A 27,866-nucleotide genomic window follows, 5' to 3' on the forward strand; every position below is an offset into this window, starting at 1 on the left:
CCCTTAGTGGGCACAGACGGGCAGAGTAGCTGTCCTCAAGCCCTAACAGATCTCCAAGCTTTCTTTTCTGTTTTAAAGAGGGCACATAGCCAGCCCATACCTAGGGATGCTGGGAAGCGACAAGCCTGGGAAGGTTGGCACAGAGAACTTGGTTTCTTTCCCTCCTCCCCTTCCATGAAAACATGGTGGGGCCACGGGCAGAGGGAAATGGCCACTCCTCCATGTGGTGCCAATGATATGTGAGGGCAGGAGGCCTCAAAAGTGGAAGGAGGAGCAACTGATACGTCCTCCACTGGACTGCACTTGTGAAGAAAAAAGGAAGTTTTTTTTCTTGGTTACTGTGTAATCTCTACGCCCACCGGGGAGCTTGAACTTACGACCCTGAGATCAAGAGTTGCGTGCTCTACCGACTGAGCCCCAAAAGGGAAGGGGTTTTGAACATGTCCCAAAGAGTTCAGGGACTGTTCCTGTGGCATCTGAACTCTCCAGTTTGTTTGGGCCAGCCCCACGGGCACCTGTAAACTATTCAGAACAATCCTTGGCCTTTCCTGCTCAAGACCCTCTGGATATCACCTTGTTTGTAAGATAAATGCATCTAGCAAGGAGACCACAGCAGGACAGAAGGGCTGGTCTGGGCAAGGGGCACTCCTGGGGCCCCCCTACCTCCCTACTGCTCACATCTGTTCAGCTGTGAGGTCAGTGAGGATGTGCCTCACCCTCCTTCCACTCCCATGGCCTCGGCCCTGGTCTGGCCCCATCCTTTCCCCTTAGACCATCTTCAGCCAACCCCCTGCCCCACCCTGATGCCGGGGAGCCCTAAGGCCCACTTTTGACCATCCCCGCTACCCCAACTTAGTCTGACTTTCACAGCCTTCCCAGGTCCAGGCCTCCCCACCTGAGCACTTTGGTCTGTAGAGGCCTGGTGGGAGCCTGCCCCAGGAACCAGCCATAAATCATCTGTTCCTGTTTAGGGAGGGAAGGATTGCTACTCTAGGTAGACTTCAAAAAGGTTGGGAATCCTTTCTTGTTCCTAAGGCCTCTGATCTTTCAAGGCCTCACCAAACCCCAACTGCTCGGTGACACTGGCTCACCTCTCCTCCAGATGTAGCAAATCCCCTGAACATCCCTACCCCTGCACCGGTTTCAAACGTCGCACTCGCTCAACGGTGCTGGTTACAGATGTGGGCTGAAAGCACCACCTGGATTCAAATCTCAGCGACACTGCTGCCTAGTGTGAGACCTCGGGTGAGTGCCTGTACCTGTTTTCTCATCTGTACAGCAGGGCTAATGCTGAGATCACCACACGGGCCCGCCGGGTCACAATTCATGTGCAGTGCGAGCTGTGGTGCCTGCCACGGCTAGGCGGTCATGTGTGCTGTCATTGTGGCTGTAACTGGACGGTCTCCAAGTACACCAAGAACTCACCCTCTCTGCAGTGTCGTCTGCCTGTTACGTTCTCTTTCTCTTTCACTGGCGGATTCCTAAGTTTTCCACAAGGACTACCTCCTCCAAGGGGTTTGTTCCCTGCTCTGGGATCCCACCGTCCCTGTGCATCCCCAGCACAGTCCTGAGGATCCCGGGACTGAGATCTGCCTGCTCCCCAGGGGCAGGGCAGGAGCCTGACTCCTCTCTGGCCCCCGGCATGGCCCGGCACGTGGGAGGGAGGCCCGTGGACTCCCAGGCTGAATGAATCAATAACACACACTCAGAGAGCAAGGCCATCTGTACTTGTGTGAACTCCACTGCCACTGAGCGTCTCCTGGGGTACAGCCTGGGTCTGGGTCTGAGTCATTCCCGGGGTTCCAGCATCACCCAGCCTGCAGCTGAGTATGTGGGTACCTAGAGATTTCCTTCCATATTGTCAAAAGTGAGCTTAAGGAAGCCCAGAGAAGTCAAGTACCTCTCTCTCCACCAGGCAGAGCCAAGTCCTGTATGCCCAGGGTCCAGGGAAGGTGACAGTCTTGGGGACAAGCGAGAACCCGCAGAGGTATGCAACAGTGCCCAGCACAGGTCTGGCACGTGGTCGGGGCTCAGGAAAGGTTACCTGACGTTGCTGGGCACCAGGGTGACAGGTGCGGAGCAAAGAGCCCCGGCAAACGCTACTCTGCAACGCACCGGGGGGACCCGGGACAGATCACGTCCCATCTCAGGGCTTCAGTTTACCCTGAGGCGGAGAAAAGTGACAAGACACACCCGGCAGGGCCGTTGTGAGGAGTCAGTGGGTAAGAGGCCAGGATGGATCCTGGCACCCAATCAGGTGCCAGAGTGGCTTGCCAGGGGGTGGTCCCCTCTCTCCCGGAGGTGCCCACGATTGTTGTTGCAACCAAACTCTTTTATTGCTGCTCTTCGGCTGCGTCACACGAAGGCCGCGTCCAACTGCAGCAGCCCGCTCGCCTCCCCGGCCCCCAGGGCGGCCTGGCACAGCTGCAGCGTGTCCTCAAGTGCCAGAGGCTGGGACGTCTCGATGATGGCAATGGTCTCCCCCAGCTCCGTACACATGATAGTCTGCTGAGGCTCAGGGGGCGGGGGCGGGGCAGGAGGTGGCGATCGGGGCGGCTGCAGGGTCAGGGTCCGGGCTCGGGCGTGGACACGCTGGTGGAGTCGCAGGCCTGCCAGGGCGTGGAACCAGCGGCCGCAGGTCCCGCAGTAGTAGGGGCTCTTGTTGTACAGACCGGTGATAGGGAGGCGGGGTGCACGGGCGAAGGCCACGGGCCGCAGGTGCAGCCTCCGGTGCTGCTGCAGGTTGGAGCTCTGCGTGAAGCGCTTGCCACAGTCCAGGCACTGGTAGGGACGCGCACCTGTGTGGGTCAGCTGGTGGCGGCTGAGGTTGGCCAGAGAAGCAAAGGTCTTGCCACACGAGTGGCACTGGAAGGGCCGCTCGCCCGTGTGTGTCCGCAGGTGGTTGCGCACGTGAACCAGCTTCTTGAAGCCCTTGCCGCATACTCCGCAGCGGTGACGCCGCTCGGGGGGCCCGTGGACGGCGCGCCGGTGCCGGGAGAGCCGGGAAGCCGAGGCGAAGGACTTGGAGCACTGTGGGCAGGGCAGCTGGGCGGGCGGGGCGGGGGGCGGCGGTGGTGGCGGCGGCGGTGAGGGCTCGGCCGGAGCCGGGGAGGCGGCTGCCAGGGCGGGGGGCGCCCCGCTCTTGCCCGCGTGGGTGCGCCGGTGGTAGAGAAACTTGGTCATGTTGCTGAACGTCTTGCCGCAGCGGCAGCGATGTAAGGGGTTGGCGGTGTGTGCCCGCCGGTGAGCCACCAACGTGAGCTCCGTGCCAAAGCCGCGGCCGCAGTCCACACAGAGGTAGCGGGCTTCGCCACGGTGCAGCCGCAGGTGCTGCTCGAGCGACGCCGCTTTCTTGAAGACCTTGGAGCAGGTCGTACACTCGTGCGTGCCGCCGATGTGCGCCCGCCCATGAGCCAGCAGCCGGTTCGCCGAGCTAAAGCTGCGCTGGCACTGGTCGCAGTGGAAGGGGTGGGCTGTCGATGCCGGGCCGCGGGATGCCCGCCGGTGTCGCCGGCGTGCCTCGGCTGACGTCCAGCGGGGGGGGACAGTCCCCACAGCCCCGGGCCCGGCCGGCTGTGGCCCTGTCGCCTCCCATGGCGTCATCACCAACCTCTGCCACCACCTCCTCCTCCTCCTCCGTCTCTTCATCGTCTTCCTCCTCCTCCTCTTCTTCCTCCTCCTCGAGCCCATTGCGCTCTTCTTTCTCGAGGGAGTCAAAGTGGGTGCCCTGATGCTCCAAGAACTCCTCGGGAGTGGCACAGAGAGTGGAACACTCGGGACACTCGTAGGGCTCCATCTTCACTTCGGGTGGAGCAGGGAGGGGAGGTGCCGGTGCCGGGGGAGGCAGAGGGGGCAGCACCGGTGGTTCGGCCGCTGTAGCAGAAAGGTGCCTGGCCTTGCGATGAGCCACCCACAGCTCAGGAGAGGGGAAGAGCTCCTGGCAGTCCCCACACTGGTACTGGATCTGGCTCGCAGACTCCCGGAGGTGGGCGTCCTGGTGGGCCAGGAGCTCACCAGGGGACAGGATGAGCTGGCTGCACTCCCCACACTGGAAAGGCCCATCCTCGGTGCCCGCCATGAGCTCTGGCTCCAGGCCAGCATCCTGGGTGACCAGCGCCTCCTCCTCTGTGACAGCAGGCACATGCCGCTCCTGGTGAGAGAGAACTTCCTCCAGCGTGTTGTAGAGGCTGCCGCACTCAGAGCACATGAACTGGTGGTGCTGGAAGAAAAGGGAGGAGGCGAGGGCCTCCCCAGGTGTCATCTCGGTCACCTCTGCTGACATCTCCGTCACCTCTCCTAACATCGGTGTTGACGTCTCCATCGCCCCTGGTGACATCTGTGTTGGCATCTCGGCCGCCTCAGCCACCTCAGCCGCCACCTCTGCCATGGTGGGGAGGGAGAGTAGTGCCTGGAGAAAAAAGGGGAAGCTGGTGAAACATCGAGAACCTGAGAGAAGCAGGGATGTCTCAAGAGCTTCCTTGCCCATCCTGTCGCTCACCGGCCTCTGTCAATCGGCAAGCCTGCATCCAGTGCTCACGCCTCAGTCTTCAATGAACCTGTGGTTCTGTAGCCGACCCCTGCCCCCAGGGTGCCGGGCATCTGTGAGAGAGACAGCCTCTTTCAGTCTGGCCTCAGACGTCACCCTCCCTCCTTACCCGCAGGGCCAGTTGCACCCTTTCTAAGGACACCTCTCTTTATGCCTCTCATCGTCTGCCTGTAGTTTCCTCACTGTTCAGCCCCGTTCCTCCTACTGTATGTACACACAGACATGCAGCAGTGTTTGAGAGCGCAGGCTTCTGGACCGGACCGCCCTTGGCTTGAATCTGCGTTCCACCACTTACTTCCTCCGAGACTGTTTCGTCACCTGTGAAACGGGGTAAAAGTAGTACTGACCACAAACACCCTGGTACTTGAGAAAGGTTAGACAGAACCATGACTTGGAGTTCTCCAGAGATGCTGTTTTTGAGTCCTAAGTCTTTGCGGTTGCCATTCCTTCTGCCAAGAGAGTTCTCTCCTCTTCTTGTCCAGCAAACTCCTGCCCAGAATTTCCTTTGTGAAGCCTTTTCTGACAACATCTCTACATTCTCAGGGTGATGTCCATCCACTCCTTCCTCCTTTGGGTTCCTATGGTAACCTGTGCCACCTCTATCATAGCAACTATCATGAGTCTGGGTTGCGGTCTGTGCTCCTCTCCAGACTGAGCATGCAGGCAGGGCAGGTCTGATTCACTGTAGGGGCTGATGTCACCAACAAAACCACGGACCCAGGCCAGGGATTTTTAACTTCTGAACTTCCGCCTATGTGCCCTGTCTCCCCTTCTACATGCGTGGGCTCAACCCAGACCTCTTTACACAGCAGGGGCTCAGAGGCACTTTAGTAAATGACTGTCCTTCCACCCCCTGCTAATTTTCTGAATCCAATCTCCACTGTCTCAGTCTTTAACTCATCTGTTAGTGCCAGAGGGCTGGTGGAACTCAGCTTACACCCAGGCATGCAAAGTTGCTCATATTAAGCTCCCGGAGGGATGTTAGTCTCTTCATCACTGATGTGGTTCCAGCACCAAGAACAATGATTAGCCCACATCAGGTACTCAGTAGATATTCTGTGAATGAATAATGCTCCCTCCAGGAAGTGAGGCCATGAGAGCTTAACTCTCCCTGTGCCCATTCCACTTCTTCCACCAGGCCAACTTTCCTATTAGACCGTGAATTTCCACAACAACACAGCCTAGCACATGACTCTGTTTTCAGCCGATATCCAATAAATGTTCCTCGAATAAATGATTCACTAAAGGCCCAGGAGTTACTTTTTCTTAACTACAAATCCCAACTCCCTCACTAATATACGAGTCGCCTGGGCCCTGCACACAACGGCCACCCAATAAGGTATCTTCCTGAAAGTAGTCAACCCGGAGCCCAAGAGTTCAGTTCTTCCATGTTTACAGCCCCACACTCCAGAGAACTCCCATGGGGCGAGGCCCAAGGCCTGGGGTAAGGCTTACACAAAGTAGGCACCCAGTAAATGTTCTTCCAGAAGGCTGCCTCGAGTAATCTAAAATTCGGACTTTTCGCCCACATTCCTCCCTTCCCAATTATGGGACTGTGTACTATCGGTAGGGAGAGACAGGGGCTTTTTATACCACAGATCAGTAAGTCCTTCCAGGAAAGAACCCACCAGGGGCCTGGAAGTTCAACTTTTCCGCTACACATCCCATTTCACCGACCGCACTTCTCAACTCCGTAGCACGAGAGTACCCTGTAAGGGCTGGGGGCGGCGGGCTCAAGGGTAGGGTCCTGCACGCCGCAGAAGCTTAATCAATGCTCTAGGGCACATAGGAAGGAGCGCTCTCCTTCCACTCCGCGCCGCTCCCGCCCTAGCGCAGGCCCCAAGGCTCTTCGTCCCTCAGTGTCCCCTTCGTTCTCCCTCCGCCCCCTCCGTACGCCCAGTGCTCTCTTCCCCCGCCCGCCCCGCGGCGCCCTCACCCGTCTCTCTCGCCTCCTGCAGCCCCCGCCGCTCTTGACACAGACCCTCTCTGCTCCAGGCGTGCGGGACCCCTCACTATCCACACCTACCATTGGGCGGTGCCCTTACCCGTGGCAGCCAATCAGAGCTGGCAGCAGAGGGCACGCGCCCCCGCGCCTGCGTGTTGACGCTCAGGCGGGGTTCGGCGAGTTTCTCCACGCACACAACTGTGCACTGTGGGCGGAGTCGGGCCTCAGACAAGCGCCTGCGCAGTTCTCCTGGGCTGCTCTGCCAAGAATCAGAAAGTTAAGCGGTGAGAAGAGGGCATCATTGGAAAAGAGGGCCCAGGGAGTGGAATGGGTGGCGGGAGACCTTGACAGAGGTGTTGTTTCATGGCTGAAGAGGCTGAGCATCTCCGAGAGCACAGCTTTGGAGGCAGACACAGCTTTGGAGGGTACTTCCCCTCTCTGGACCTCACTTTTAGTAGTGTGTAAAATGGGCTTGACTCACCTCAAAGGCTGTTGAGGGGATTGGATGAAATCAAACACGTAAAAGCTCTCAGGACAGGGCCTGATACACCGTGGGTGCTCCCTATAACCCATGTAATATGGACATAGTCCTTCCCAGTTTGTAAAACTGCTTTCCCTTCCCTCCCACTCTTGGGTTGATTTAAGGATATTCACCGGGCTTCAGTAGGTGACAATTGCCATCGGAGGGAGGGACTCTTTCGAGGTCACTGCTGCAGCCCAAGTAGAGCCAGTGCTGAGCCAGTGCCAATCAGGACCCAGGTCTCCTGCCTTCTAAGGAGAGATAATCCCAGGGATGGGAACCACTCTGGGTAGGGGACTTGTTTCAAGGCACGTGCGGGCCTTGGCCTTGACTCACCAAGGTGTGTGTGTGTGTGGGGGGGGGGGTGTTGGAGGGGTGGCCACCGCGCCCAAGGCCCTGCCCCGGGGAGCTGCTCAGACACACTGCCTGGACTCCAGTTCTCTTGATAGAGAGAGTGCAACTTGTAGGTGCAGGTTAGAAGAGGGGGTATTGGAAGGCCCTGTGACCTTGGAGGGCAGAGTTTGGAAAGGGTTTCAGAGGGAGGGGTGTTTGAGACGGGGACAGGGTGTCTGACTGTAATGGGGGACTGTGATGGATGACATCAGGAGGTGCACGGTCAGGATGGAGGGGTCTATTGCAATCGGGAAGGAGGTATTGGTTCCTAACATGAGATGCGGGAGCTTCCTGGTCTTGATCAGGGGAAGAACTTAGCTATGGGGGTTTGTGTTGGATGAAGGGAGATTTCAGTCGGGGGCATGAGATGGCACAGTTGTGATGTAGGTTCCTGGTTGCCATTAGGAATACGGGGCAGTGGGGGCGCCTGGGTGGCGCAGTCGGTTAAGCGTCCGACTTCAGCCAGGTCACGATCTCGCGGTCCGTGAGTTCGAGCCCCGCGTCGGGCTCTGGGCTGATGGCTCAGAGCCTGGAGCCTGTTTCCGATTCTGTGTCTTCCTCTCTCTCTGCCCCTCCCCCGTTCATGCTCTGTCTCTCTCTGTCCCAAAAATAAATAAACGTTGAAAAAAAAAATTAAAAAAAAAAAAAAAAAAGGAATAAGGGGCAGTGTAACGGGGGAGTGTCCAATTCCTGATCATAAAGGGGCCTAGGCGCTATTTGAAGCCAGGACTGTCGGGATTGTGGTCCTTTGCCATGGGCAGCTAGGAGCAGTGGTAATGTGGGCGTCTAGGTCGTGATTAGGATGGAACTGTAGTACATGAGATGGATTTGACATGGGGGGCAACGAGGACCCGACGGGTTAAGTCACGGGCTCACAGAAGAACCCAGCAACCAGGTACCAGATCCAGTTCAGAGGCGGAAATCGCTGTCGCTTTGCGCAGGCGCAGCACTGGCGAGCTAGACGCTACGGTTGGAGGCGGGCCTGGAGGGGTGGGGCTTAGAAGCTTCACTCTGCGCTTGCGCCGAAGGGGCGTGGCGGTCGCACCTGCGCGAGTTGGGGGAAGGAGGAGGGGCGAGGTGACGCAGGCGTAATAATAGAGAAGGTGCCAGAAAGATCCAAAACAAGTGGCTGCGGCCGTAGCCCAGGAGTCGTCAGACGCCGGAACCCGGTGAGGATCCAGAGAGGCCTGAGGGCGACTGGTGGCGGGTAGATGGAACCACTTGGGTGTTGGGGAGAGAGCGGTACCGCCCTTGCAGGGCGAGAGGGTCGGGTTAGGGCAGCACCACCTGTGTGGGGCGAAGGGCTGCTTTGGTAGGCTCCACTTGTGGGGGGCAGAGGGTCGCTTTCGGAAGGTATGATTTGGGTGGAGTCGCGGCGCTGATCGGACAGTACCACTGGCCGGAGCCAAGGGGCACGTCCGGACAGTGCCACCCAGAGTCAAAGGGCAGTTGGCAGGGTGCCCTGGGATGGGCCCCCGCGCTTATTCGGACCGAATCACGTAGTCGGGTCCGGAGGCTGGTTCGGGACATACCACCTGAGGAGGGGCGTTCGGGCTGGGTCTGGGAGGACGAGCGGGGTCTAGCGTCTCGACCTGTTACTAGGGGACCTCGGGCGATACCATTCCTTTCTGGGGGAAGGGGGAGGCAGAGACGGCTGGGTTGTGAAAATAGCCTTGCCCAGCGGATCGAGGTTGGGGAGACGCACTGGCGGGGGTGGGGTCCGGGTCCCCGCGTCGCTGACCATTGCCCCCTCCCCTCTGTGTGGGTTCTAGGCCCTGGTTCTGAGCTTGTGCCGCCCCCCTCCCCCGGGTATGGCGCTGTCCGGGTTGACCCCGGCCCCGAGCTGGGAGGAGGATGAATGTCTGGACTACTACGGGATGCTGTCGCTTCACCGTATGTTCGAGGTGGTGGGCGGACAGCTGACCGAGTGCGAGCTGGAGCTGTTGGCCTTCCTGCTCGACGAGGCCCCCGGCGCGGCCGGCGGTCTGGCCCGCGCCCGAAGCGGCCTGGAGCTGCTGCTGGAGCTGGAGCGCCGCGGGCAGTGCGACGAGAGCAACCTTCGGCTGCTGGGGCAACTCCTGCGCGTGCTGGCGCGCCACGACCTGCTGCCGCACCTGGCGCGCAAGCGGCGCCGTCCAGGTAAGGTTGAATGGGAGGATGACAGACTTCCGGTGGGGACAGGGCCTTTCTCTCTCTAGGACTCTATGGTTGCCAGCGATATGGACAGCACCATATCAGCTTATGTCCCAACCCGCGCCGCCCCTCCTCCCAGAGTATCAATGAGGAACACAAGAGGGAGGAGGCATGGCTTTTTGGGAGAGGTGAACTTGTGGAATTTGGCCACATCAGTGAGGTTTGTGGCCAGTGTTTATGGAGGGCTTATTTCATGCCAGGCACCACGGTAAGCCCTTCGTGTGAACTATCCCCTTATATCCTCCTAGTAATCCCATGAGGAAGTTCTGTTAGTGTTCCCACCATACAGAGAAGACCACAGGGTTAAGAGGAGTTAAGCAGTTTGCTTACATATAAGAATTGAATCCTGTGTGTTGAGCACAGAAGTTACAAGGTGTTGGGACTGACAAAGTTTGTGTTCCATGAAGCTTATATTTAGTGTGGGGGGGGGGGGGGGCCCCGCAGCCATTAAGGCAGGTGGTTTATTTTTAGGTTTGGTTATAAAAAGATTAAAACAAAGTTAACAGAATATAGAAAATAGGCAGCGGTTTATAGCGAAGGCGGCCTTTCTCAGATTGGATAACCAGTGAAGATATTCCTGAGAAAGCGACGTTTGAATGGAGGCTGTACTGCTGATGTGCATAGATCTCACAGGAGAAAATGCTAGGCAGAGGGAAAGACAAGCTTTCACCCCTTGGGTCAGGAATGAATTTGGTATCATCAGAGACCTGTGTGGCAGGAGCAGAGAGGGAGATAAGCCACTTTACACAGGGACTTGCAAATGACACATGTAGAAAGTGTGGGAGTCAGGATTCAAAGGCAGCTGGCTGGGCTCTGAGGGCTTGGCTCTGCCCTTAATCCTCTGAGGGAAGTACTCATGGAGGAGCAGTCCTAAGAAGATGAGGAATTCAAGGATTTAAAGGACAGGAGTCCTTTGTGTGTCTTGGGATTGAGTTGTTGAGCTCTTGGCTGGGTTATTAGGGGTGCAGTGGATAGTTGGGGAGGGGGATTGTGACCTTCCCCTGCCTAGAGATAACCAGGAGAAAGGCAGCACTAGAGAAGAAGTGACAGTGTTTTTGGAAAAATGTGTCTGGAGGTTAGGCTACGGAAGAGAAGATTTGGGGACCGTGCTTACTCCTTGGGGCCTCAGGGAGAGCTGGGGGCAACATTGCAGGGGCCTGACCATGACTTGGCTTACAGAATATCCCTGACAGTTGGGGCTGCTGTAGATAGGGGTGGGGTGGCCCCGGGAGGTCACGAGTCTTCTCTGTCTCTGTAGGCATCTAGCATCCACTGGGCAGGAAGCCTTTGAGAGGGAGCAGATGTCTGGGCTCCGACCTCTGGGGAACCTGGGCTCCCAGTGGAGCAGTAATCTATCTCCAGGTGGGAATTGGAGGCTGGGCCTAGGAGGGTGCCAGACGCTGTGAATACTTCTTTCCATTTTTCTCTCTGTGAAGTGTCACCGGAACGTTACAACTATGGCACCTCCAGCTCTTCCTCAAAAAGGACAGAAGGCAGCCGCCGTCGCCGTCGCCAGTCAAGCAGTACCTCAAATGCCCAGCAGGGCCAATGGGAGACAGGTGAGCCTAGGTGGGTGGGCACGATGGCAGCGTCCCTTTCTTCCTTCTGAACCCTGATGAACCCGCTCCATCCTGGCCCATTAAGGAAGGGGACCAAGGGGTCATTCTGTCTTCGCATTCTTTTGTGTGTATGTGTGTGTGTTTATTCTACAAAAGTATGTGTCCAGAAGCAATGAATGGAATTGTTTGTTGTGGTTTTATAGTTCATCCGAGTGACCTCACATGGTGGGTATTCTTCACGTGGCTGTCTTTGCTGGATACCTTTCTGAGATTTACTCGTGTCGAGGACCTTTAATTGGTTGCTTTTAATTGCCGTGCCAATTCATTTATGCAGCCTCCTCTTTCCTAGTTCCTGAATTATTCAAACATAACTTCAAACATACAGAGAAATTGAAAGATGGATGCAGTGAACACGCTCATATCTTTCACCTCGATTCAGTAATTTTAACATTTTTGCCACTTAAAAAAAAAATTTTTTTTAATGTTTATTTATTTCTGAGAGAAAGCACGAGCAGGGGAGGGGTAGAGAGAGAGGGAGACACAGAATCTGAAGCAAGCTTCAGGCTCTGAACTGTCAGCACAGAACCTGACTTGGGGCTCAAACTCATGAGCCATGAGATCATGACCTGAGCCAAAGCTGGGTGCTTAACTAACTGAGCCACCCAGGTGCCCGTACATTTTGCCACTTTTGCTTTATGTGCATGTACACGTAATGATGGGTTTTTAGTTGAACTCTTTGAATGGAAGTTACAGCCATCGGGACACTTTCCGTCTAAATAGCAGGCATTTCTTGAGAATAAGGAGAATGTTCTAGACCACTTCCAGACCGTTATCACACCTGAGAAAGTAAATACTAATTCTTTGATATTCTAATGGTTCATTTTCAAATCTCCCCAAGAGTGACTCTACTTTCAGGACTCACTCATAGTTGAGTTTCTCTGCTTTGAATTATTATGTCTCCTTAATCTCTTAGTTTAGAACCCAAACTTCTCCCCAACTGTGTATTTGTTTCTTTTCTTCCCATGACATCCGTCACCTTTGGATTGACCTGGTCAGGCCTGTTGTTTTGTAGAATGTCGCGATTATTTCAGGAAGTGCCTGATAATTTCCTGCTGGTGTCATTTAACTGGTTCCTTTGTCCCCTGTATCTCCTGTGACATGGGAAGCCACTCTCCGCGGCCCCCCCCCCCCCAATACTCACACCAGGAGACAAGTGTGGCAACAGCCACTGGGCATTGTTTATAGTTTATAAGTTGAAACTTGGGTAATTTCCAGGAGTAATAGCTTAGTGAGGTGAAAGTAAGGTGCAAAAAGAAAAAAAAAAAAAAAGTGGGTCAGGAGGCTTGGTTAGATTCAGGTTACATGTTTTTGGCAGGAATGTTCCTCAGTTGATGCTGTGTGCCTCGCTGTGGAGTGCATCAGGAAGCTTAAGGTCTGCTTTTCATGCTGTGAGGGGGGAGTTTGATCACTTGCTTAAGGTGCTGTCTGCCGTATTTGTCCTTTATAAAGGCACATTTTCCCCTTTCATGGTTAGTAAATAACCTATGGGGTGACACTTGGGCACATCCAGCTCCCCAGCGGTATCGCCCGTGGGTTTAGCATGCACTGTTGATCTCTGCCTGAACTGGTCATTGCATTGGTGTTCACAAAACGGTGATTTTCTTACTATTTTTTCAATGTCTATCAGCTGGCATGTAGTCTTTCAAGAGTTTTTCTGGGGCGCATGGGTGGCTCAGTTGGTTAAGCGTCCGACTCGATCTCAGCTCAGGCCTTGATTTCAGGGTCGTGAGTTCAGGCCCTTTGTTGGGCTCTGCACTGGGCATGAAGCTTACTTAAAAAAAAAAAGTTTGTCTTTTCTCTCTCTCTTGTCCTGAGGGGTGGAGGAGTGTCACTATGGACTCGTGTTATTATTTATTTACTGGGTTAGAATATGTTAGTCATTCTTCCTGATGTTCAGATTGACTAGCTCCTACTGTCTTTTTGATTTGCTTCCATCATTCTTTGGGTTTCCTGCTCTGTGCCACTGTAAGGCATCCTGGACTCAGCTTGTACTTTTCTCTCTCCAGCCCTGCAATCTGCTGTTTCCAGAAGCCTGGTTTCTTTTAGAGGCACTGGCATGTAGAGACCAAGACTTGGGTGCCAAGTAGGCACATTTTTCTGGGTTCTTTTAGTGAACAGAGTTAAAGACTGCTTTAAAAAAAAATTCCTATTTGGGGCAACTGGGTGGCTCAGTCAGCTAAACGTCAGACTTCATCTCAGGTCATGATCTCACAGTTCATGAGTTCGAGCCCCGCATCAGGCTCTGTGCTGACAGCTTGGAGCCTGGAGCCTGCTTAGGATTCTGAGTCTCCCTCTCAGTCTGCCCTCCCCACCTCTCTCGCACTGTGTGTCTCTCTCAGAAACAAAAACAAAAACAAGAAACAAAAAAAAAAAACCTATAAAATTTAAAAAATAAAAAAAAATTTCTATTGGTGTTTTCAATTCAAAATTAACATTACGAAGACTTTTTTCTTCACATTAAAAATTTTGTTTCTTTGTTTTCAAAAAAATTTTTTTAAGTTTATTTTGAGAGAGAGCAAGTACAGGAGGGGCAGAGAGAGAGAATCCCGTGTAGGCTCCACACTGTCAGTGCAGAGCCCAGCTCGGGGCTCGATTTCAAGAACTGTGAGATCATGTCCTGAGCCGAGATCAAGAGTCGGATGGACGCTGAACAGACTGAGCCACCCAGGCCCCCTTAAGAATTTTGGTTCTTAATAACATTGGGAAAATGGATTTATTTGCTTCATTTTACAACAATCATAAAATAGCTTTGAAAATATGGCGTCAGTACCACTGCTGACTACATCTACTGAACGAAACATACCATTTATTTGTGGTTCTTCCTGTCCTAGGAGTATATCCCACTGAGAGTTTATACAGTCAGAATGTTCTTCCAAGTTACTTGAAATAATTCTCTCGTTCGTGTTACTAATTATATGTATGTGTGTATATATATACGTGTGTGTGTATATATATGTGTGTGTGTATATATGTATACATATATATATATATACACATATATATATATACACATACACAGCTAGATTCGTTTGTTTCTGTTTAATTTTATGGTTGGTGTTATTTTGGTCTCTTAAATTTTTAGAATATGTAAAACGGTTATATGACTCAAAAGTCAAAACTAAGGTACATAGGAAAGATGTTCTTAGAAGTATCATTTCCAGTGTTGCCTCCACCCCCTAGTGAATAGGTAACCAATTTCACTATTTCCGATTTATCTTTGGTGTTTTGTGTTATAAAAATAGCAAGTATGTATGTATTCTTGTTTTCTCTTTTTTTAATGTAAAATGTAGTAAATTATAGCCACTTATATTATATTTTACTTTATTTCACTAAACAGGCTACTCCGGGAAGTTACTCTGTACTACTTGTCAGATATTTATATTGCTTTCACATTTAGATAGTTATAAACAATGCCCCAGTGGCTTGTTTCCTGGTGTGAGTGTGCAGGGGTTTGTTCAGGGTCAGATGTGGGACTGCTGGGGGGTGGGGTGTGTTCTTCTGAATGATGCTAGGTTATACTTACTGGTTATGTATTTTCCTTTTTTAATGTTTATTTTATTTATCTTGAGAGCGAAAGAACACAGGTGAACACGGCAGGGGCAGAGAGAGAGGGAGCGAGAGGATTCCAACCAGGCTTCGCGCTGTCAGTGCAGAACCCGATGCGAGGCTCGAACTCCCAAACTGAGATCATGACCTGAGCGGAAATCAAGAGTCGGATGCTTGGGGCACATGGGTGGCTCAGTCGGTTAAGCATCTGACTTCAGCTCGGGTCATGATCTTGCGGTTCGTGAATTTGAGCTCCGTGTCAGCCTCAGACCCTGGAGCCTGCTTCTTCAGATTCTGTGTCTCCCTCTCTCTCTGTTTTCTGCTCACACTCTGTCTCTCTTTCAAGAATGAGTAAATAAGCATTAAAAAAAAGAAAAAGAGTCAGATGCTTAACTGAGCTACTCAGGTGCCCCAACTGTTCATCTTATGGACAGGGCCACTGAGGTTCAGGAAGCAGAGGGGCTTATCCAGGGTCTCGTGGCATGGAGACCAGCCTTGAGCTCTTCTCCAGGCGCCTGCCTCAGTGCTCTGTTATCCTGGTCTCAGCATGCCCTGTCGTTCCCTCCTCAGGTTCCCCACCGACCAAACGGCAGCGGCGGAGTCGGGGCCGGCCCAGTGGTGGTGCCAGACGGCGGCGGAGAGGGGCCCCAGCCACCCCCCAGCAGCAGCAGGAGCCAGCCAGACCTGCCTCAGAAGGCAAAGTGACCTGTGGTAGGTGTCTGCGGGCCTTGGTGAATGCGTGCATGGAGCCTGTGACAGGCTGCACACAGGGTGGGAGAGACAGGCACTCGTCTGGAGTGTGGCACACCTAGTGGGTAGGCAGTGGCTTCTGTCCTTCTGGACTCGGATGTCCTTTCTGTTATTATCTTGCTTGTTTATGTCTGGTCCGGAGTTGAAAGATCACAGGTGCTACCTTCTCCAGGAAGCCTTTGCAGACCACTCCCTGCTCTCAATTTCATTTGCTTTTTCAGTAAATGTTTTCATGGGTTTATGTATTTTACAGTCTTTTCTTCTGCAGTGGTGGAATATCGCACAGGGGAAAATGAGGATCCTGGGACAGGCTGCCAGGTTCATTTCTTGGTCTTGACACTTAAATAGCTTGTCTGACCTTGGGCAGGTGGCTGAACTCTTTTGTGTAAGATGAGGCTGACAGTGGTGATTTTCAAGTAGGGTTGTGGCGAGAGAAAATGAGTTAAGCCGGTAATACATTCGCAGCAGCACCTGGCCTGGGGCCCATGCCGTGCGCTGCTTACCAGTTTGTGCCTCTTCGTGCTGTTACTGTGCAGTGTGCTTGGGACAGGAATAGCGGTGAGGTCCCTGCCCTTGGGGAGGCGACCTTCTAGTAGGGCGACAGATCAGTGGAACTGAAGCTCACTTTATAGATAGTGCCATGAACAGAGGGTGGGGAGTGGGTGGAGGAACCCAGCTGGAGCCGAACTGCTGGGCCCGGCAGGTCTTGGAGTAGATGGGAGTTGGGATTTTATTCCATATGGCGAGTGTTATGTAGGGTTTTCAGCAGAGGATTGGGGTGCCCTGATACTTGGTCTTGACGGAACTCCGACTCCATCTGGAAGATCAGTTAATAAATGACTTCCGATTTATAAAGGACTTAGACCTGTGCTAAGCGTATAGGGCATGCTCTGCCACGATGTGTTAACTAATTTGAACAAAGAGGAAGCAGAGAATTGAGTAAAGAGGCTGCACAGCCTGAGCAGGTGAGGCCGAAGGTCTGGCCCGGGGAAGTTCTGTTACGGAGAAGGGGTGGACTAACAAGGCTGCCTGGGCCTGCAGGTGTGCTGGGTGGGATGGGGTGTAGGGGGGAGATTCGTGCTTAGACTTCGGCTTTGAGAAAGTCTCCCTGGTCCTAAGGGGAGTAGACGGGTGCGGGTGGGCACGCTCTCTCTCTCGCTCAGCCCACACCACTCTGGTTCCTCCTCCCCCGAGTGTCACATGAGGCTGCAGATACCTGCGCTGAGTGCTGCCGGGAGGAACAGACCAATAGAGCCAGCCAGTGTCCTCCAACAGCCCCCAGCTTGTGGGGGTGGCTGCCCGGTGTGACTCTTCCTCGAGGCAGGCAGTAATTACCAGAGCCCCCCAGAGCCACCTGGCTGGCAGAAGGAGTCACTGCCTCCTAGGGAGCCTGCTGAGCGGAGGCTGGGGAAGGGTCTCTAGTTGGCAGCAGAGGCTTCGGGTCTCTTCCCTGAGGGCAGGGCTGTGGCAGGGAGGTGCTTACATAGGGTGTGGCTGGGGCTTGCTGGGAGGACTGTAAGCAGGTCTGACTGCTGACTCACTGGGCAGGGTGGGGCTGGAGGGAGGCCCTCCCCAGTAGGGCCCTGGTTGTTGGTTGTTTCCTCTGAAAAAGCAGGGATGGCTCACCTTTTTTTTTTTTTTAATGTTTATTTATTTTTGAGAGAGAGAGAGAAAGACAGCACTACTCGGGGAGGGGCCAAGAGAGAGAGGAAACACAGTATCCGAAGCAGGCTCCAGGCTCTGAGCTGTCAGCACAGAGCCAGAAGTGGGGCTCGAACCCTCGAGCTGTGAGATCATGACTTGAGCCAAAGTTGGACGCTTAACTGACTGAGCCATCCAGGCGCCCCCGGGATGGCTCACCTTTAACAACGCCTAATACCAAGGATGGAAGGAGGCGCCTCCAGACCCGAGTGATCTGCCGTTCTTGTCCCCTCCTGTTGTGTGAGAGCTATGGGGGTTAAGCCTTAGTCAGCTGCCCTCCTGAGAGGGGTAGAACTAGACTAAACTCTGTTTCCAAAGGGGAGGGACATCTGGAGTATCCTGGGTTTGGACACAGGACCTCTTTAGTTTCCATTCTTTCAGAGACATCCATTGGGCGCTGTGCTGGGCATGCTAGTCACTTGGCCCTGAATTCTCAAGACAGCCTTGAGGTAGGGCTGATAGCCCCGACCGTGCAGAGTGGCAGGGTCAGTTCCTTCTCTTCTCCCACGTGTGTTCTCAGAGCATTTACTACATGCTAGGTACGGTGGGGATGGCAGACGCTTGTGCTCACAGGGTGCATGGTTTGGTGGCAGGAGACAGAAACTTCAGGTGGCGACTGAGAGAAGGAAGGGCAAGGGGTGGGGAGTGATGGGAAATGCAGTTTAAGAGGCATTTTCAAGGTAGGGTCGTCTCAGAAGCCCCCTTGGAAGAGACCGAGTGAGCATGTAGATGATTGGGAAAGAGGGTTATATATACAGGACAGCAGGTGCCGAGGTCTGAGTAGGAGTGAGCTGGTGGTGATGAAGGGATGGTGAGGAAGCTGGCGAGGCTGGAGTCAGGAGCAAAAGGAGACAGCTAGGAGGTGAGGCCGGGAGAGGTGGTGGGGCCCATCCTGCGGGGCCAGCAGCCATGGGCCAGGGCTTTTGTTTATTTTTTTTTAAAGAACATTTTTTTAATGTTTGTTTATTAATTGTTTTTTAATGTTTATTTTTGAGTGAGAGGCCAAAACACGAGTGGGGGAGGAACAGAGAGAGGGAGACACAGAATCTGAAGCAGGCTTCAGGCTCTGAGCTGTGAGCTCAGTGGCCCTGTCCATAAGATGAGCAGTTGGGGCGTCTGGGTGGTTCAGTTAAGCATCCGACTCTTTAAAAAAAAAAAACAACAAAACTTTTTTTTTTTTTAACGTTTATTTATTCATTCTTGAGAGACAGAGTGTGAGTAGGGGAAGGGCAGAGAGAGAGGTAGACACAGAATCTGAAGCAGGCTCCAGGGTCTGAGTCTGACACAGGGCTCAAATTCATGAACCGCAAGATCATGACCTAAGCCGAAGTTGAAGTTGAACTCTTAACCGATTGAGCCACCCAGGCGCCCTGGTGTTTTATTTATTTTTGAGAGAGAGAGAGCACAAGTGGGGGAGGTGGCGGGCATCAGCGGGGTGGGGGGGGGGGTGGGGGGTGGGGAACACAGGATCTGAAGTGGGCTCTGTGCTGACAGCTGGATGCGGGGCTTGGACTCATGAACCGTGAGATCATGACCTGAGCTGAAGTCGGACGTTCATCTGACTGAGCCACCTTGGTACCCCTCGTTTCTTTAAATGATGGAAAGCAACCAGAGGATTTGAGTGACAGGATGAGCTTTGCTTTTTTCCCTGTTTTCTGTGGAGAAGGTACAGAGGCAGATACGCCAGCATGATGAACCTTGTCCCTCTTTCACCTGGTTTCAGCAGCTGTCAACTCATGGATGATCTTGCTGCATCATCCGTGTTTGGGAGTCAATTTCAGGTGTCTTGTTATTTCATCTGTAGATTTTCCACTGTGTACTTCTAAAAGATCAGAATTCCTTAAAAAAAAAAAAAAAAAAAACCACACCAAAAAAAACCTGTCTAATTAGCGCTCTTAAGATCCAGTTGTTTCGGGGCGCCTGGGTGGCGCAGTCGGTTAAGCGTCCGACTTCAGCCAGGTCACGATCTCTTGGTCCGGGAGTTCGAGCCCCGCGTCAGGCTCTGGGCTGATGGCTCAGAGCCTGGAGCCTGTTTCCGATTCTGTGTCTCCCTCTCTCTCTGCCCCTCCCCCGTTCATGCTCTGTCTCTCTCTGTCCCAAAAATAAATAAACGTTGAAAAAAAAAAATTAAAAAAAAGATCCAGTTGTTTCATGAGTGCTGGCTCTCCTAACCCTCTCCTGATCTCAGAGATTTCCCCATCTTGCCGTTTTCTCTCCCTTGTCCCCCTTGCTTTGTAGTTGTTGAAAGTAGTTCTGTAGTTTGCCAATTGCATCCTGCGGTAGAGGGATTGAATGTGTTCCCCTATTGTCTGTGTTTCCTGAAAATTGGTGGTCAGGTCTGGAGAGGTCTGATCAGATTCTGGTTTGATGTTCTGTTGTATTTTCAAGCTCGCTTCTCAGGTGGTATCATGGCCTTCCATCAGGAAGCAGGTAGCGGCTGCTGATTTTGTCTCTGCCGTTGGTGGCAGCCTCTCCTTATTGTTCAGTAGAATCTTAATGTTTGACATGTCTCAGGGAAAAGACTAAAGCAAAGGATGGGGTGCCACCGTGTCCAGAGGAGGATGGTGCTGGCCCTGGAGTCTGGTGACCGGTCTGAGGTGACCACACCCCTCTGCATCTCCAGGGCCTCCTTTGTAAAACCAGCACCTGCTGGGAGTCCCCTCCTGTTTCCCTTGGCGTCTCATTCTGCGCCAGAAGAGAGGGGCAGGGGGACAAGGGGGCGCTGGGGCCCACTTGCGTGCAGGAAGCCAGAGCATCTCTGCTCACTAAGACCGTGTAGCCACAGCCTCTGCCCTGGGGGCAGGGAGCCTCTGCACAGCTGCCCTAGTGGAGAGGGACTGTGGCCAGAGGAAACAATTTGGCCGCACGGGCGCCAGACGCTCTTTGAGCCTTGCTCCTCCTCAGTGGCGCACCTGGGCCAGGCAGTCCGCTTCTCTGCACGTCTGCTGCTTCTCTTATGGCCCAGCCACCTTTGGCCTTCCCTGACTCCTGCCCTGGCCCTGTTCCTGACCCCCCTGCTGCTTCCGCAGTGCAGCTGGAGTCGTCTTGGCGTGAGGTCACGTCCTTCCTGAGGCCCTCCGAGGGCTCATCATGTGCCAGGCACTGGCCTCCGCTCTTGACTTTCATCCAGCTGTGTCATCCCCAAAGCAGCCCCACGGAGAGCAGGTGCTGGTTTTACGTAGGAGGCCCTGGAGGTGCGGAGGGGTGTGGTCACCTTGGGAGGCCCCGGACTCCCTGCTCCACCGGGTTCGGCCCCACCCCTTCAGTCGTGCCCTAGTGCCCTTCTCTTCGAGGTCCTGCCACACCGACCCCAGCCTGTGAACACCTCAAGTGCATTTCCTGCTTCCGGACTTGGCGTGCGGGCCATGCTGTATTCCGGGAATGCTGCTCTTCACTCCCCTGGTTTTTCTCTCTCGACCTACTTGCTCTTCACATTTTACTTCCAGTGTCATTTCCTAGAGAGGGCCTGTCTGATCACTGCCATCTAAATTACACCTCGCTCGCTCTAATTTTCTATCGTGGCCCTTGGCATGTCTTTTAATTCCAGGTTTCTGTATGTCGTTGTGTGAGAGGCAGCAAACAGGACAGGGGTAGTTAAGAGCTCAGGCTCTGGAGCCAGGCACCCCAGTTGGAATTCCAGCCCTGCCATTTCCTGTCTGTGTGGCCTTAGGCAGGTGATTCATCCTCTGTGCCTCAGTTTCCCCATCTGCAGAAAGGAGGTAATAGCACTGCCGTATGAGGTTGCAGGGATAATCAGAGGCTTAATAAATGTGACACGTGTGTGCAGGCTGTGGTAAATACTATGTATGTGTCAGCTGTTGCCCTTCAGTCATTTTGGTGAGGACTAAAGGAGAGACTGAGCTTGGTGCCCATGATTCAGGGCCAGGGACAGAGAGGCGGCTCACGTACTGTGTAGGTCTCCTTTTTCCTCATGGAGTCTCCTTGTCCTCTTTCTCTGTGTACCACACTCTCGTGTTCCAGACCCGAGGTTGCACTGTGGTCTGGTGAAGGATTTCCTCACTTGTCAGTGGGGATGAGGAAAGTGCTGTGGGGATTTGGGGCCCATGATTGGGAGAGCCCTTGGGTAGGACCTGGCCCATGAGAGGTGCTCTTTAACTGGGGTTCCATATCTTCCAGGCCCACTTGTGGCGGGGGGGATGCACATCACGCCAGCATTCCTGGCACTTTGTAAATATATCTGTTGAATGAAAGAATGGATGGGACAGACACTAGTCCATCCTGGTCCTGTTGTCCTTCTACCCGCCATGGGTGGGGGATAGGCTCTGGGTGAACAGTTTCTGCCACGGGTTGAGTGCCGATCTGTGCTGAGGAGAAAGGCGATCTGGGAGGATTTCACCTGCATAGGATATGCGGTTCTGTGGGCTGGGACTTGCTGTGCGAATGGGTGTTGCAGGGCAGAGGAGGTGGACAGGTCGTTGTGTGAGTAAGGCTTGTGTTGGGGGCACTGCCCTTGTGCCTGGAGGGCAGGGGGTGGGGGAATGCTGCTGGGACCGAAGGAGCAGAAGAGGTTGACTCGGGTCCAAGTGAGAGAGGCCAGGCCTGGGCAGGGGCTGTGGGCTAGAGAGGTGGGTGTTGAAATCGCAGTTCCTGTTTCTGGGTGCTTTCTGGGTCCCAGGCCCTGGGGCAAGTGCTTCATGAGTCGCCTTATTTAACCCTCATGACCACACCGTGCGGCAGGGGCCTCTTGTTTGTCTGTTTATGTTTTTCAGATGGGGAAACTGAGGCTCAGAGAGGTGAGGTCACATGTCCAAGGCCCCACAGCTAGAGAGTGGCAGAGCCGGGACTCGCCTCAAGGTCTGTCGGACTCCGCCACCTGGTTCCGTGCCTCTGCCACTGAGCTTCCCTGTGTGGCCTTAGACAGGTGCTGCTCCTTCCAGTCCCCTGCTCCCTGGCCCCCACCGACTGAAGGCATGGTCAGACACTCATGGGAGGCAAGGATGTGGGCCCAGAGGTCTTAGGTGGTTTGTAGGTGGAGGGGGCTGGGTCTTGGTGCTGTGGGAAGTCCTAGGGGCCGAGGCCAGGTAGGTTTCCTTGGGCCTTGAGCTGAGAGGGTGAGGTTCCCCTCCAGGCCGAAAGAGGAAGGGTTTGGGGTTTGGGGTGGGAAGAGGAAGTGGGTGGTACTGAGAAGTCATCTGGGGGAGCAGAGACCTGTCTTCCACCTTGTGCTCTGTGGCTGACACTGTGAAAGGTAAAGGGAGTTGGGGACATGGCCCTCCCCCTTCCAGAGCTTCAGTTTCCTCATCCGTCAAATGGGTTGATAGCCCCTGCCCCCCAAGGCTGATCCTGCTCAGTGGCCTGGCCTAAAGCATTTGGCACATTGGGGCTTCTGGCGGCTGCTGTTCTTGGAGCACCTGTCAGGCATGGCTTACTGTGCTCGCTGGTCCTTTTCCATCCATTGCTCTCCTTTTAATCCTTTTAACAATCTTTCAGAGTCGGAAATCCCCGTTCAGGTAAGAACCTGGGCTCAGAGAGACTGTGACTTGTTCCAGGTCACACAGGTGGTGCCTGGAGGCTCTTGGGTTAGAATCGTCTCCATTGACCCGAAGCTGTCCTCTGGGGCACCGGAGGCTCAGTGACCTCCGTGGAGGGCTGCCACTCCCTGGCCAGGTGACCTGGGGCAAATCACTTCACTTCTCTTTGCCTCCATTTGCTCACCTGTAAATTGGGGTGATAGCAGGGCCTGCTACATGGTGTGTTTGTGGATTAAATAAATTCGGAGTGCTTGTTGTCTTTTCCAGCTCCTAGCTGATCCTCAGGGCAGCCGTGTTGTGTGGGGAGGAGGTTCTGTTAGTAGCCTGAGTCACGGGTGGGAGTTCAGTAATCCCACAGGGAGGTGACATGCCTGAGGTCACATTTACAGGGCCAGTCTAGGAAGTCCCAGGTCCTGTGCCCTGTGTGGAGCTGCCACCTCATTTGGGCAGATGTGGGCGGGGTTCTAAGCAATAGCAGCGCGACTCAAGCTGGCCTAAGCACAGAGGGAGTGGATGGTAGCTGAAAATCCAGGTGTTCCCAGGGCTCGCATGGGGAGCTCCGTTTTTCCCTCTCCTTCAGTGATTCTGAGTAGTCCTCATGCTCTCTCCCCTCTCGGTGGCCGAGTGACCTCCCGCAGCTTCGGGCTTATGGCCCACTATTTCAGCCACCTCTGAGGGAAGAGAGCGCCTGCTACCAGTCGAGCCAGCCCAGTTTCAGCCTGGAGATTCCTGGGCGGTGCTCACTGGGTGGATGGGTGCCGGCGATGTGGCTGGCCCTGCAGGAGTGTCCCTGAAGGCAGGAGGGGGTGAGGCTGGTTGTCTCAAGGCAGGTCCTTTAGTTCATGTGTTGATTCTTTCACGAATATACATCGAGCACCCACCGTGTGCCACAGGGCTGCACAAGTGAATGAAACAGTCCCTTTGGGGACTCGGGCGGCAGGGAGACAGGTGGTAAACGTGACGGTATAAAGGAAAGTGCAGAGGAGGTTAGAAAGTGATATGTGCCTTGGGAAGAAATGGAGCAGGGTCTGGGAGACTGGACATGTTGGGGGCCAGGGTGATGGTGGTAAAGTTTTAAGTAGGTTAGATGAGGCCTCAATGGGAAGGTGGCATTTGAAGGAGGAGAGGGAGCAAGTCCTGTGAAGACGGGCAGAGCAGCTCCAGCCAAAGGAGAGGCAGGGCTGGGCAGAACCTGCCTGGTGGGGGGGGCGGTGCAGCAGGGCACTGAGGCTGGAGCGGAGCACGTGAGGGGAGAGGAGGTCGCCAGGTCAAGAGGTAACAGAGGCCAGGCCACAGGAGGGAAGCCAAATGAGGGTGTCACCCGTACTTGGGTGTGGTTATCAGAAGGGGGAAGGATGTGGGGAGGTGCAGTGCAACCCATGGCGGGGTGGGAGGAGCCTGTTGGAGGAGGCTCGATGGTGGGAGGAAGGGTTGCGGTCCCCCTGGTCCCATTGCGCAGTATGTCGTGTGTTGGCTCCTCCCTGACCAGTCGTTCCTTCCTCTGCAGACATCCGGCTCAGGGTGCGAGCAGAGTACTGTGAGCACGGGCCTGCCTTGGAGCAGGGCGTGGCATCCCGGCGGCCCCAGGCGCTGGCCCGGCAGCTGGACGTGTTTGGGCAGGCCACTGCAGTGCTGCGCTCCCGGGACCTGGGCTCCGTGGTGTGTGACATCAAGTTCTCGGAGCTCTCCTATCTGGACGCCTTCTGGGGCGATTACCTGAGTGGCGCCCTGCTGCAGGCCCTGCGGGGCGTGTTCCTGACTGAGGCCCTTCGTGAGGCCGTGGGCCGGGAGGCTGTCCGCCTGCTGGTCAGTGTGGACGAGGCCGACTACGAGGCTGGCCGGCGCCGCCTGCTGCTGATGGAGGAGGAGGGAGGACGGCGCCCAACTGAGGCCTCCTGATCCTGGACCTGGAAGGACTGAACCCACCTCCCAGCCTCTGGGCCACTTTCTCCCCTGGAGGACATCCATCTCTGCCCCTAGAGGACTGTTACTCCAGCAGCTCTGAGGACTGGACAGATGGCCTGGCCCCTTGACAGCCTCTCCCACAGGATGTGGGCTCTGAGGCCTAAACCACTTCCACCTGAGTTTTCTTCCCAGCCTTCCCCCAACCCTACCCCCAGTTGTGTTCCCTCAGCTTCAGGAGGCCAGGGGCACAGGCATGCAGACCGGAAAGGAGGGAGGCACATCTACACATTCACCAAAGGCCCCCTGCACACCGTGTCCCTGACCCTGGGCTTTGTGCACACATGCACACTGCCCCCTCTGGAATTTCCCCTGGCTGCCCTGGCCTGCTCCACACATGTCTTTGGCCTCAGGGCTTCTCTCTCAGGATCTCTGATTTTACTGCCCCCAACCCTGGACTCCAGCACCGCTGGGCCCTGGGGCTAGGGTGCACGTGGGGCCTGCTCACCTTGCCCTCACATCTCCACAGCCGGCCAGGGCTCTGCCCAGCTTCCATACACAGACCTGGCTCCACATCCTCCTGCCCCCCCAGAGTTGGACGTGCAGACTTGGACATGGACCTGCACCCAGCGTGTCACACCGCAGTGCATATCACACCACAGTGCAGCAGCATTAGACCAAGTGTGTTGTTGCCTATGGGGCCAGGATCAGAAACCCAACTTCCTTCTCAGAAAGGGAAGGCAGAGGCTTGGGGCTGATGGGAAAGGCCTTTTATAAATGGCGCCAATAAAACTGCCCTGGACTGGGGCTTAGGGTGGGCATCGAGACTCCCTAGGACTCTTTCTTTATGGGCTGGAGGAAGGAGCTGTTGAGGTCCTGGGCCCAGTACCCATCCTGGAGTTCCTGGCCCAGTATCAGGCTAGAGGAAGGGCAGGAGGCCGGAGTATCATCTGCCGCTGCTGCCAGAGGCTTGCCCGCCTCTCTGGGCCTCAGTTTCCTATGTGTCAAAGGAAATACTGCCTTGGGGTCATACCTCTCTCAACCCCGTTTGCACATGCTTGGCTCTTGGATGTTCCTGGGAGTACTAACCAGTGTTAATTTTATTCACTGAGGTGGGCTAGATATCTAGCCCAAAGCTTTGGAAAGCGAGTGGATCATGAGCCACAGTTCTCTGCCTGGAATCCCTGTCCAGATGGCGCCTCATGCCTTCTGAACAGTCCTCTCCTAAATCTGGACCTGCGTGCTTCCTTCTGAGGCCCAACACTTCTTCCTGCTGGTTGTGGCTACAGGAGGTTGTGGCCTCCTGTTCTTTCCCCACCCCTTGTTTAAGGGCTTAGGAACTCAGGTTTCTTAATACCCCATGTTTTCCTTACTGCGTGGGAAGGGAACCAGGGATGGGGGTGGGGTGAGAGGGGGTGGGCAGGGACTGCTAACATTTCATGGGGGGTGGGGGGCTCCTGTTAACATTTGGGAACCTGGACCCCTGGCCTCCGTTGGTGTGTAGGAGCAGAGTGGCAAGTCTAGGAGTTGAGTCCTGTCCAGGAGTCAAGACCTGGTCTAGCTAGTGGCTATGTGACTTCAGACTGTCATACCTCTACCCTCTCTGAGAGGGAGCTTAGGTCTGCTGGACACCCACTCAAGATCTATTATCCCCATTTTAAAAAAAACAAACAATTTTTGAGAGTGTGAGTAGCGGAGGGGCAGAGAGGGGGGACGGGATCCTAATGGGCTCTGTGCTGACAGCAGCGCCCCCTTCTGCATGCGGGGCTTGAAATCATCATGAACCGTGAAATCATCTGAGCTGAATTCTGACGCTCAACCGACTGAGTCTCCCAGGCACCGCTTTACCCCCATTTTTGACAGAAGAGGGCTTCAGGGAGGGGAAGTGCCTTGCCTAGAGGATAGAAAACAACTCCTCTAGTGGACGGCAGGTTGGGGAGACAGGTGGGGGGATTTCCACACCCCTTCCCTCCGGTTCGGGGACCCTCCTTGGTCTGGGCGGGAGTAGGTTCTCCGGTATTTGGGGCTTTCCGTACTTGGGAGTGGAAGCTGCTGCTGGTCCTGCCTCTGCTGCGCCAAATCGCGGTGTGCCTCTCCATCAGGGTTTGAAGCGTGTGTCTCCGCCCCTTATGAGTGATGGACCCCGCCTCCTAGCTGGAAGAGATTCGGGCCCCGTCCACGCGTCAGTTCCGCGGCACAGGCCCTGCCCATGCTCCGCCCATCCCTATTCTTCAGGCCCCTCCCACTCCACCCACGTCAGCCGGAGGTCCGCCTCCTTCGCTGGCACGCGCGTGCCCGAGGTAGGGACGCCTAACCGCGAGGCCGCTGGAGCCCGCGCAGGCGCAGTGCATGCTAGGAGCCGGCGGTGGCGGGAACCTTGAGCTGTCTCGCGCCTCCGGAGCCTCTCTCAAAGCGCGTCCGCTGTGGAGCTCGCCTGGACTTGCCAGAGCCAGCGCCGGGCACCGGTGGTGACCGACACACCCTTGAGGCCCAGAAGTGAGTCAGACCCAGGCCATAAAGACAACCCAGGGAGATCAAAGAGCTTCAAGAGTGGAGAAAGATTCCGTGGGGCAGGGCACGGACAGGCTGCGACCAGGCGAAATAGGGGCCTGTGGGAGCTCAGAGGAAGGTAGTCCATGGTTTCACAGACGAGAGGAGCCTGGAGCTGGCTCATGAAGGATGAATAGGAGTTCCACCGAATGACAGAGAGGTAGCGTTCCAGCAGAGAGAACAGGCCCTGTGAAGGCCTTTAGGGAACATTGCTGAATGGGATGTAGAGAGACAGATGGACACAGTCAGAGGTAAGTGGCTGTGCAGTCAGACGCCACTTCATTTTCACAGCTGCCATCTGCCCCTCCCCCCCCCTCCCGCCCAGGCTGGCGGCCGATGTCAATTACAGTACAATTACAGTGGAAGCTGGTAATGTGAGGCGGGCCCCGTGTGCCTGGGGCGTGGTTGGCGCCCGTGTCCCTGGCCCTGCGCCGGCCTCCGCCGGGGCCCCTGACAACGTTCTGGCGGGGTGGTGGCCCCGGGGAGCTCCTGTTCTGATGGGGGTGGGCAAGCCACACCCAGAGCGGGCAGTGACCGAATGAGCAGCAGAGGCTGGGGGAGCCCAGAGGGCCCTGAGTGCAGGGCCTCAGGAAGGCTTCATGGATTGGACCCCGGCTCATTCTATTAAAAATGACCACCACCACGATACATTTCAACTGTGAAAGATAACATTCCGAAAAGTACATACAACAGGTAGGTGGTGTTAGGA

The 27,866-nt window shown here is 54.9% G+C and overlaps 2 protein-coding genes across 4 annotated transcripts; one reads left to right on the forward strand and one right to left on the reverse strand.

Annotated features, from left to right (window-relative positions):
* Positions 1 to 1,705: 1,705 nt before the first annotated feature.
* On the reverse strand, positions 1,706 to 6,584 carry ZNF526 (zinc finger protein 526). Its single transcript, XM_040457203.1, is given in 3 exon segments — positions 1,706 to 3,543; positions 3,545 to 4,408; positions 6,483 to 6,584. Coding segments are annotated over 3 exon segments (2,145 nt in total). The 5' UTR covers positions 6,576 to 6,584; the 3' UTR covers positions 1,706 to 2,355.
* Positions 6,585 to 6,658: 74 nt separating this feature from the next.
* On the forward strand, positions 6,659 to 25,428 carry DEDD2 (death effector domain containing 2). Of its 3 annotated transcripts, none has more exons than XM_040457206.1 (5): positions 6,659 to 6,775; positions 9,177 to 9,543; positions 11,034 to 11,156; positions 15,333 to 15,473; positions 24,213 to 25,428. In XM_040457206.1, the coding sequence occupies exons 2-5, from the start codon at positions 9,216 to 9,218 to the stop codon at positions 24,602 to 24,604; spliced, it is 984 nt and encodes a 327-aa protein (XP_040313140.1). In that variant the 5' UTR covers positions 6,659 to 6,775; positions 9,177 to 9,215; the 3' UTR covers positions 24,605 to 25,428. The 3 variants fall into 3 exon arrangements, with proteins under 3 accessions (XP_040313140.1, XP_040313141.1, XP_040313139.1); XM_040457207.1 differs by lacking the exon at positions 6,659 to 6,775 and adding an exon at positions 8,437 to 8,611; XM_040457205.1 differs by lacking the exon at positions 6,659 to 6,775 and adding an exon at positions 8,439 to 8,573.
* The last annotated feature ends 2,438 nt before the right edge of the window (positions 25,429 to 27,866 follow it).

Source organism: Herpailurus yagouaroundi, unplaced genomic scaffold (assembly GCF_014898765.1).
Source record: "Herpailurus yagouaroundi ecotype Mexico unplaced genomic scaffold, PumYag 220, whole genome shotgun sequence".
Taxonomy (NCBI): Eukaryota; Metazoa; Chordata; class Mammalia; order Carnivora; family Felidae; genus Herpailurus; species Herpailurus yagouaroundi.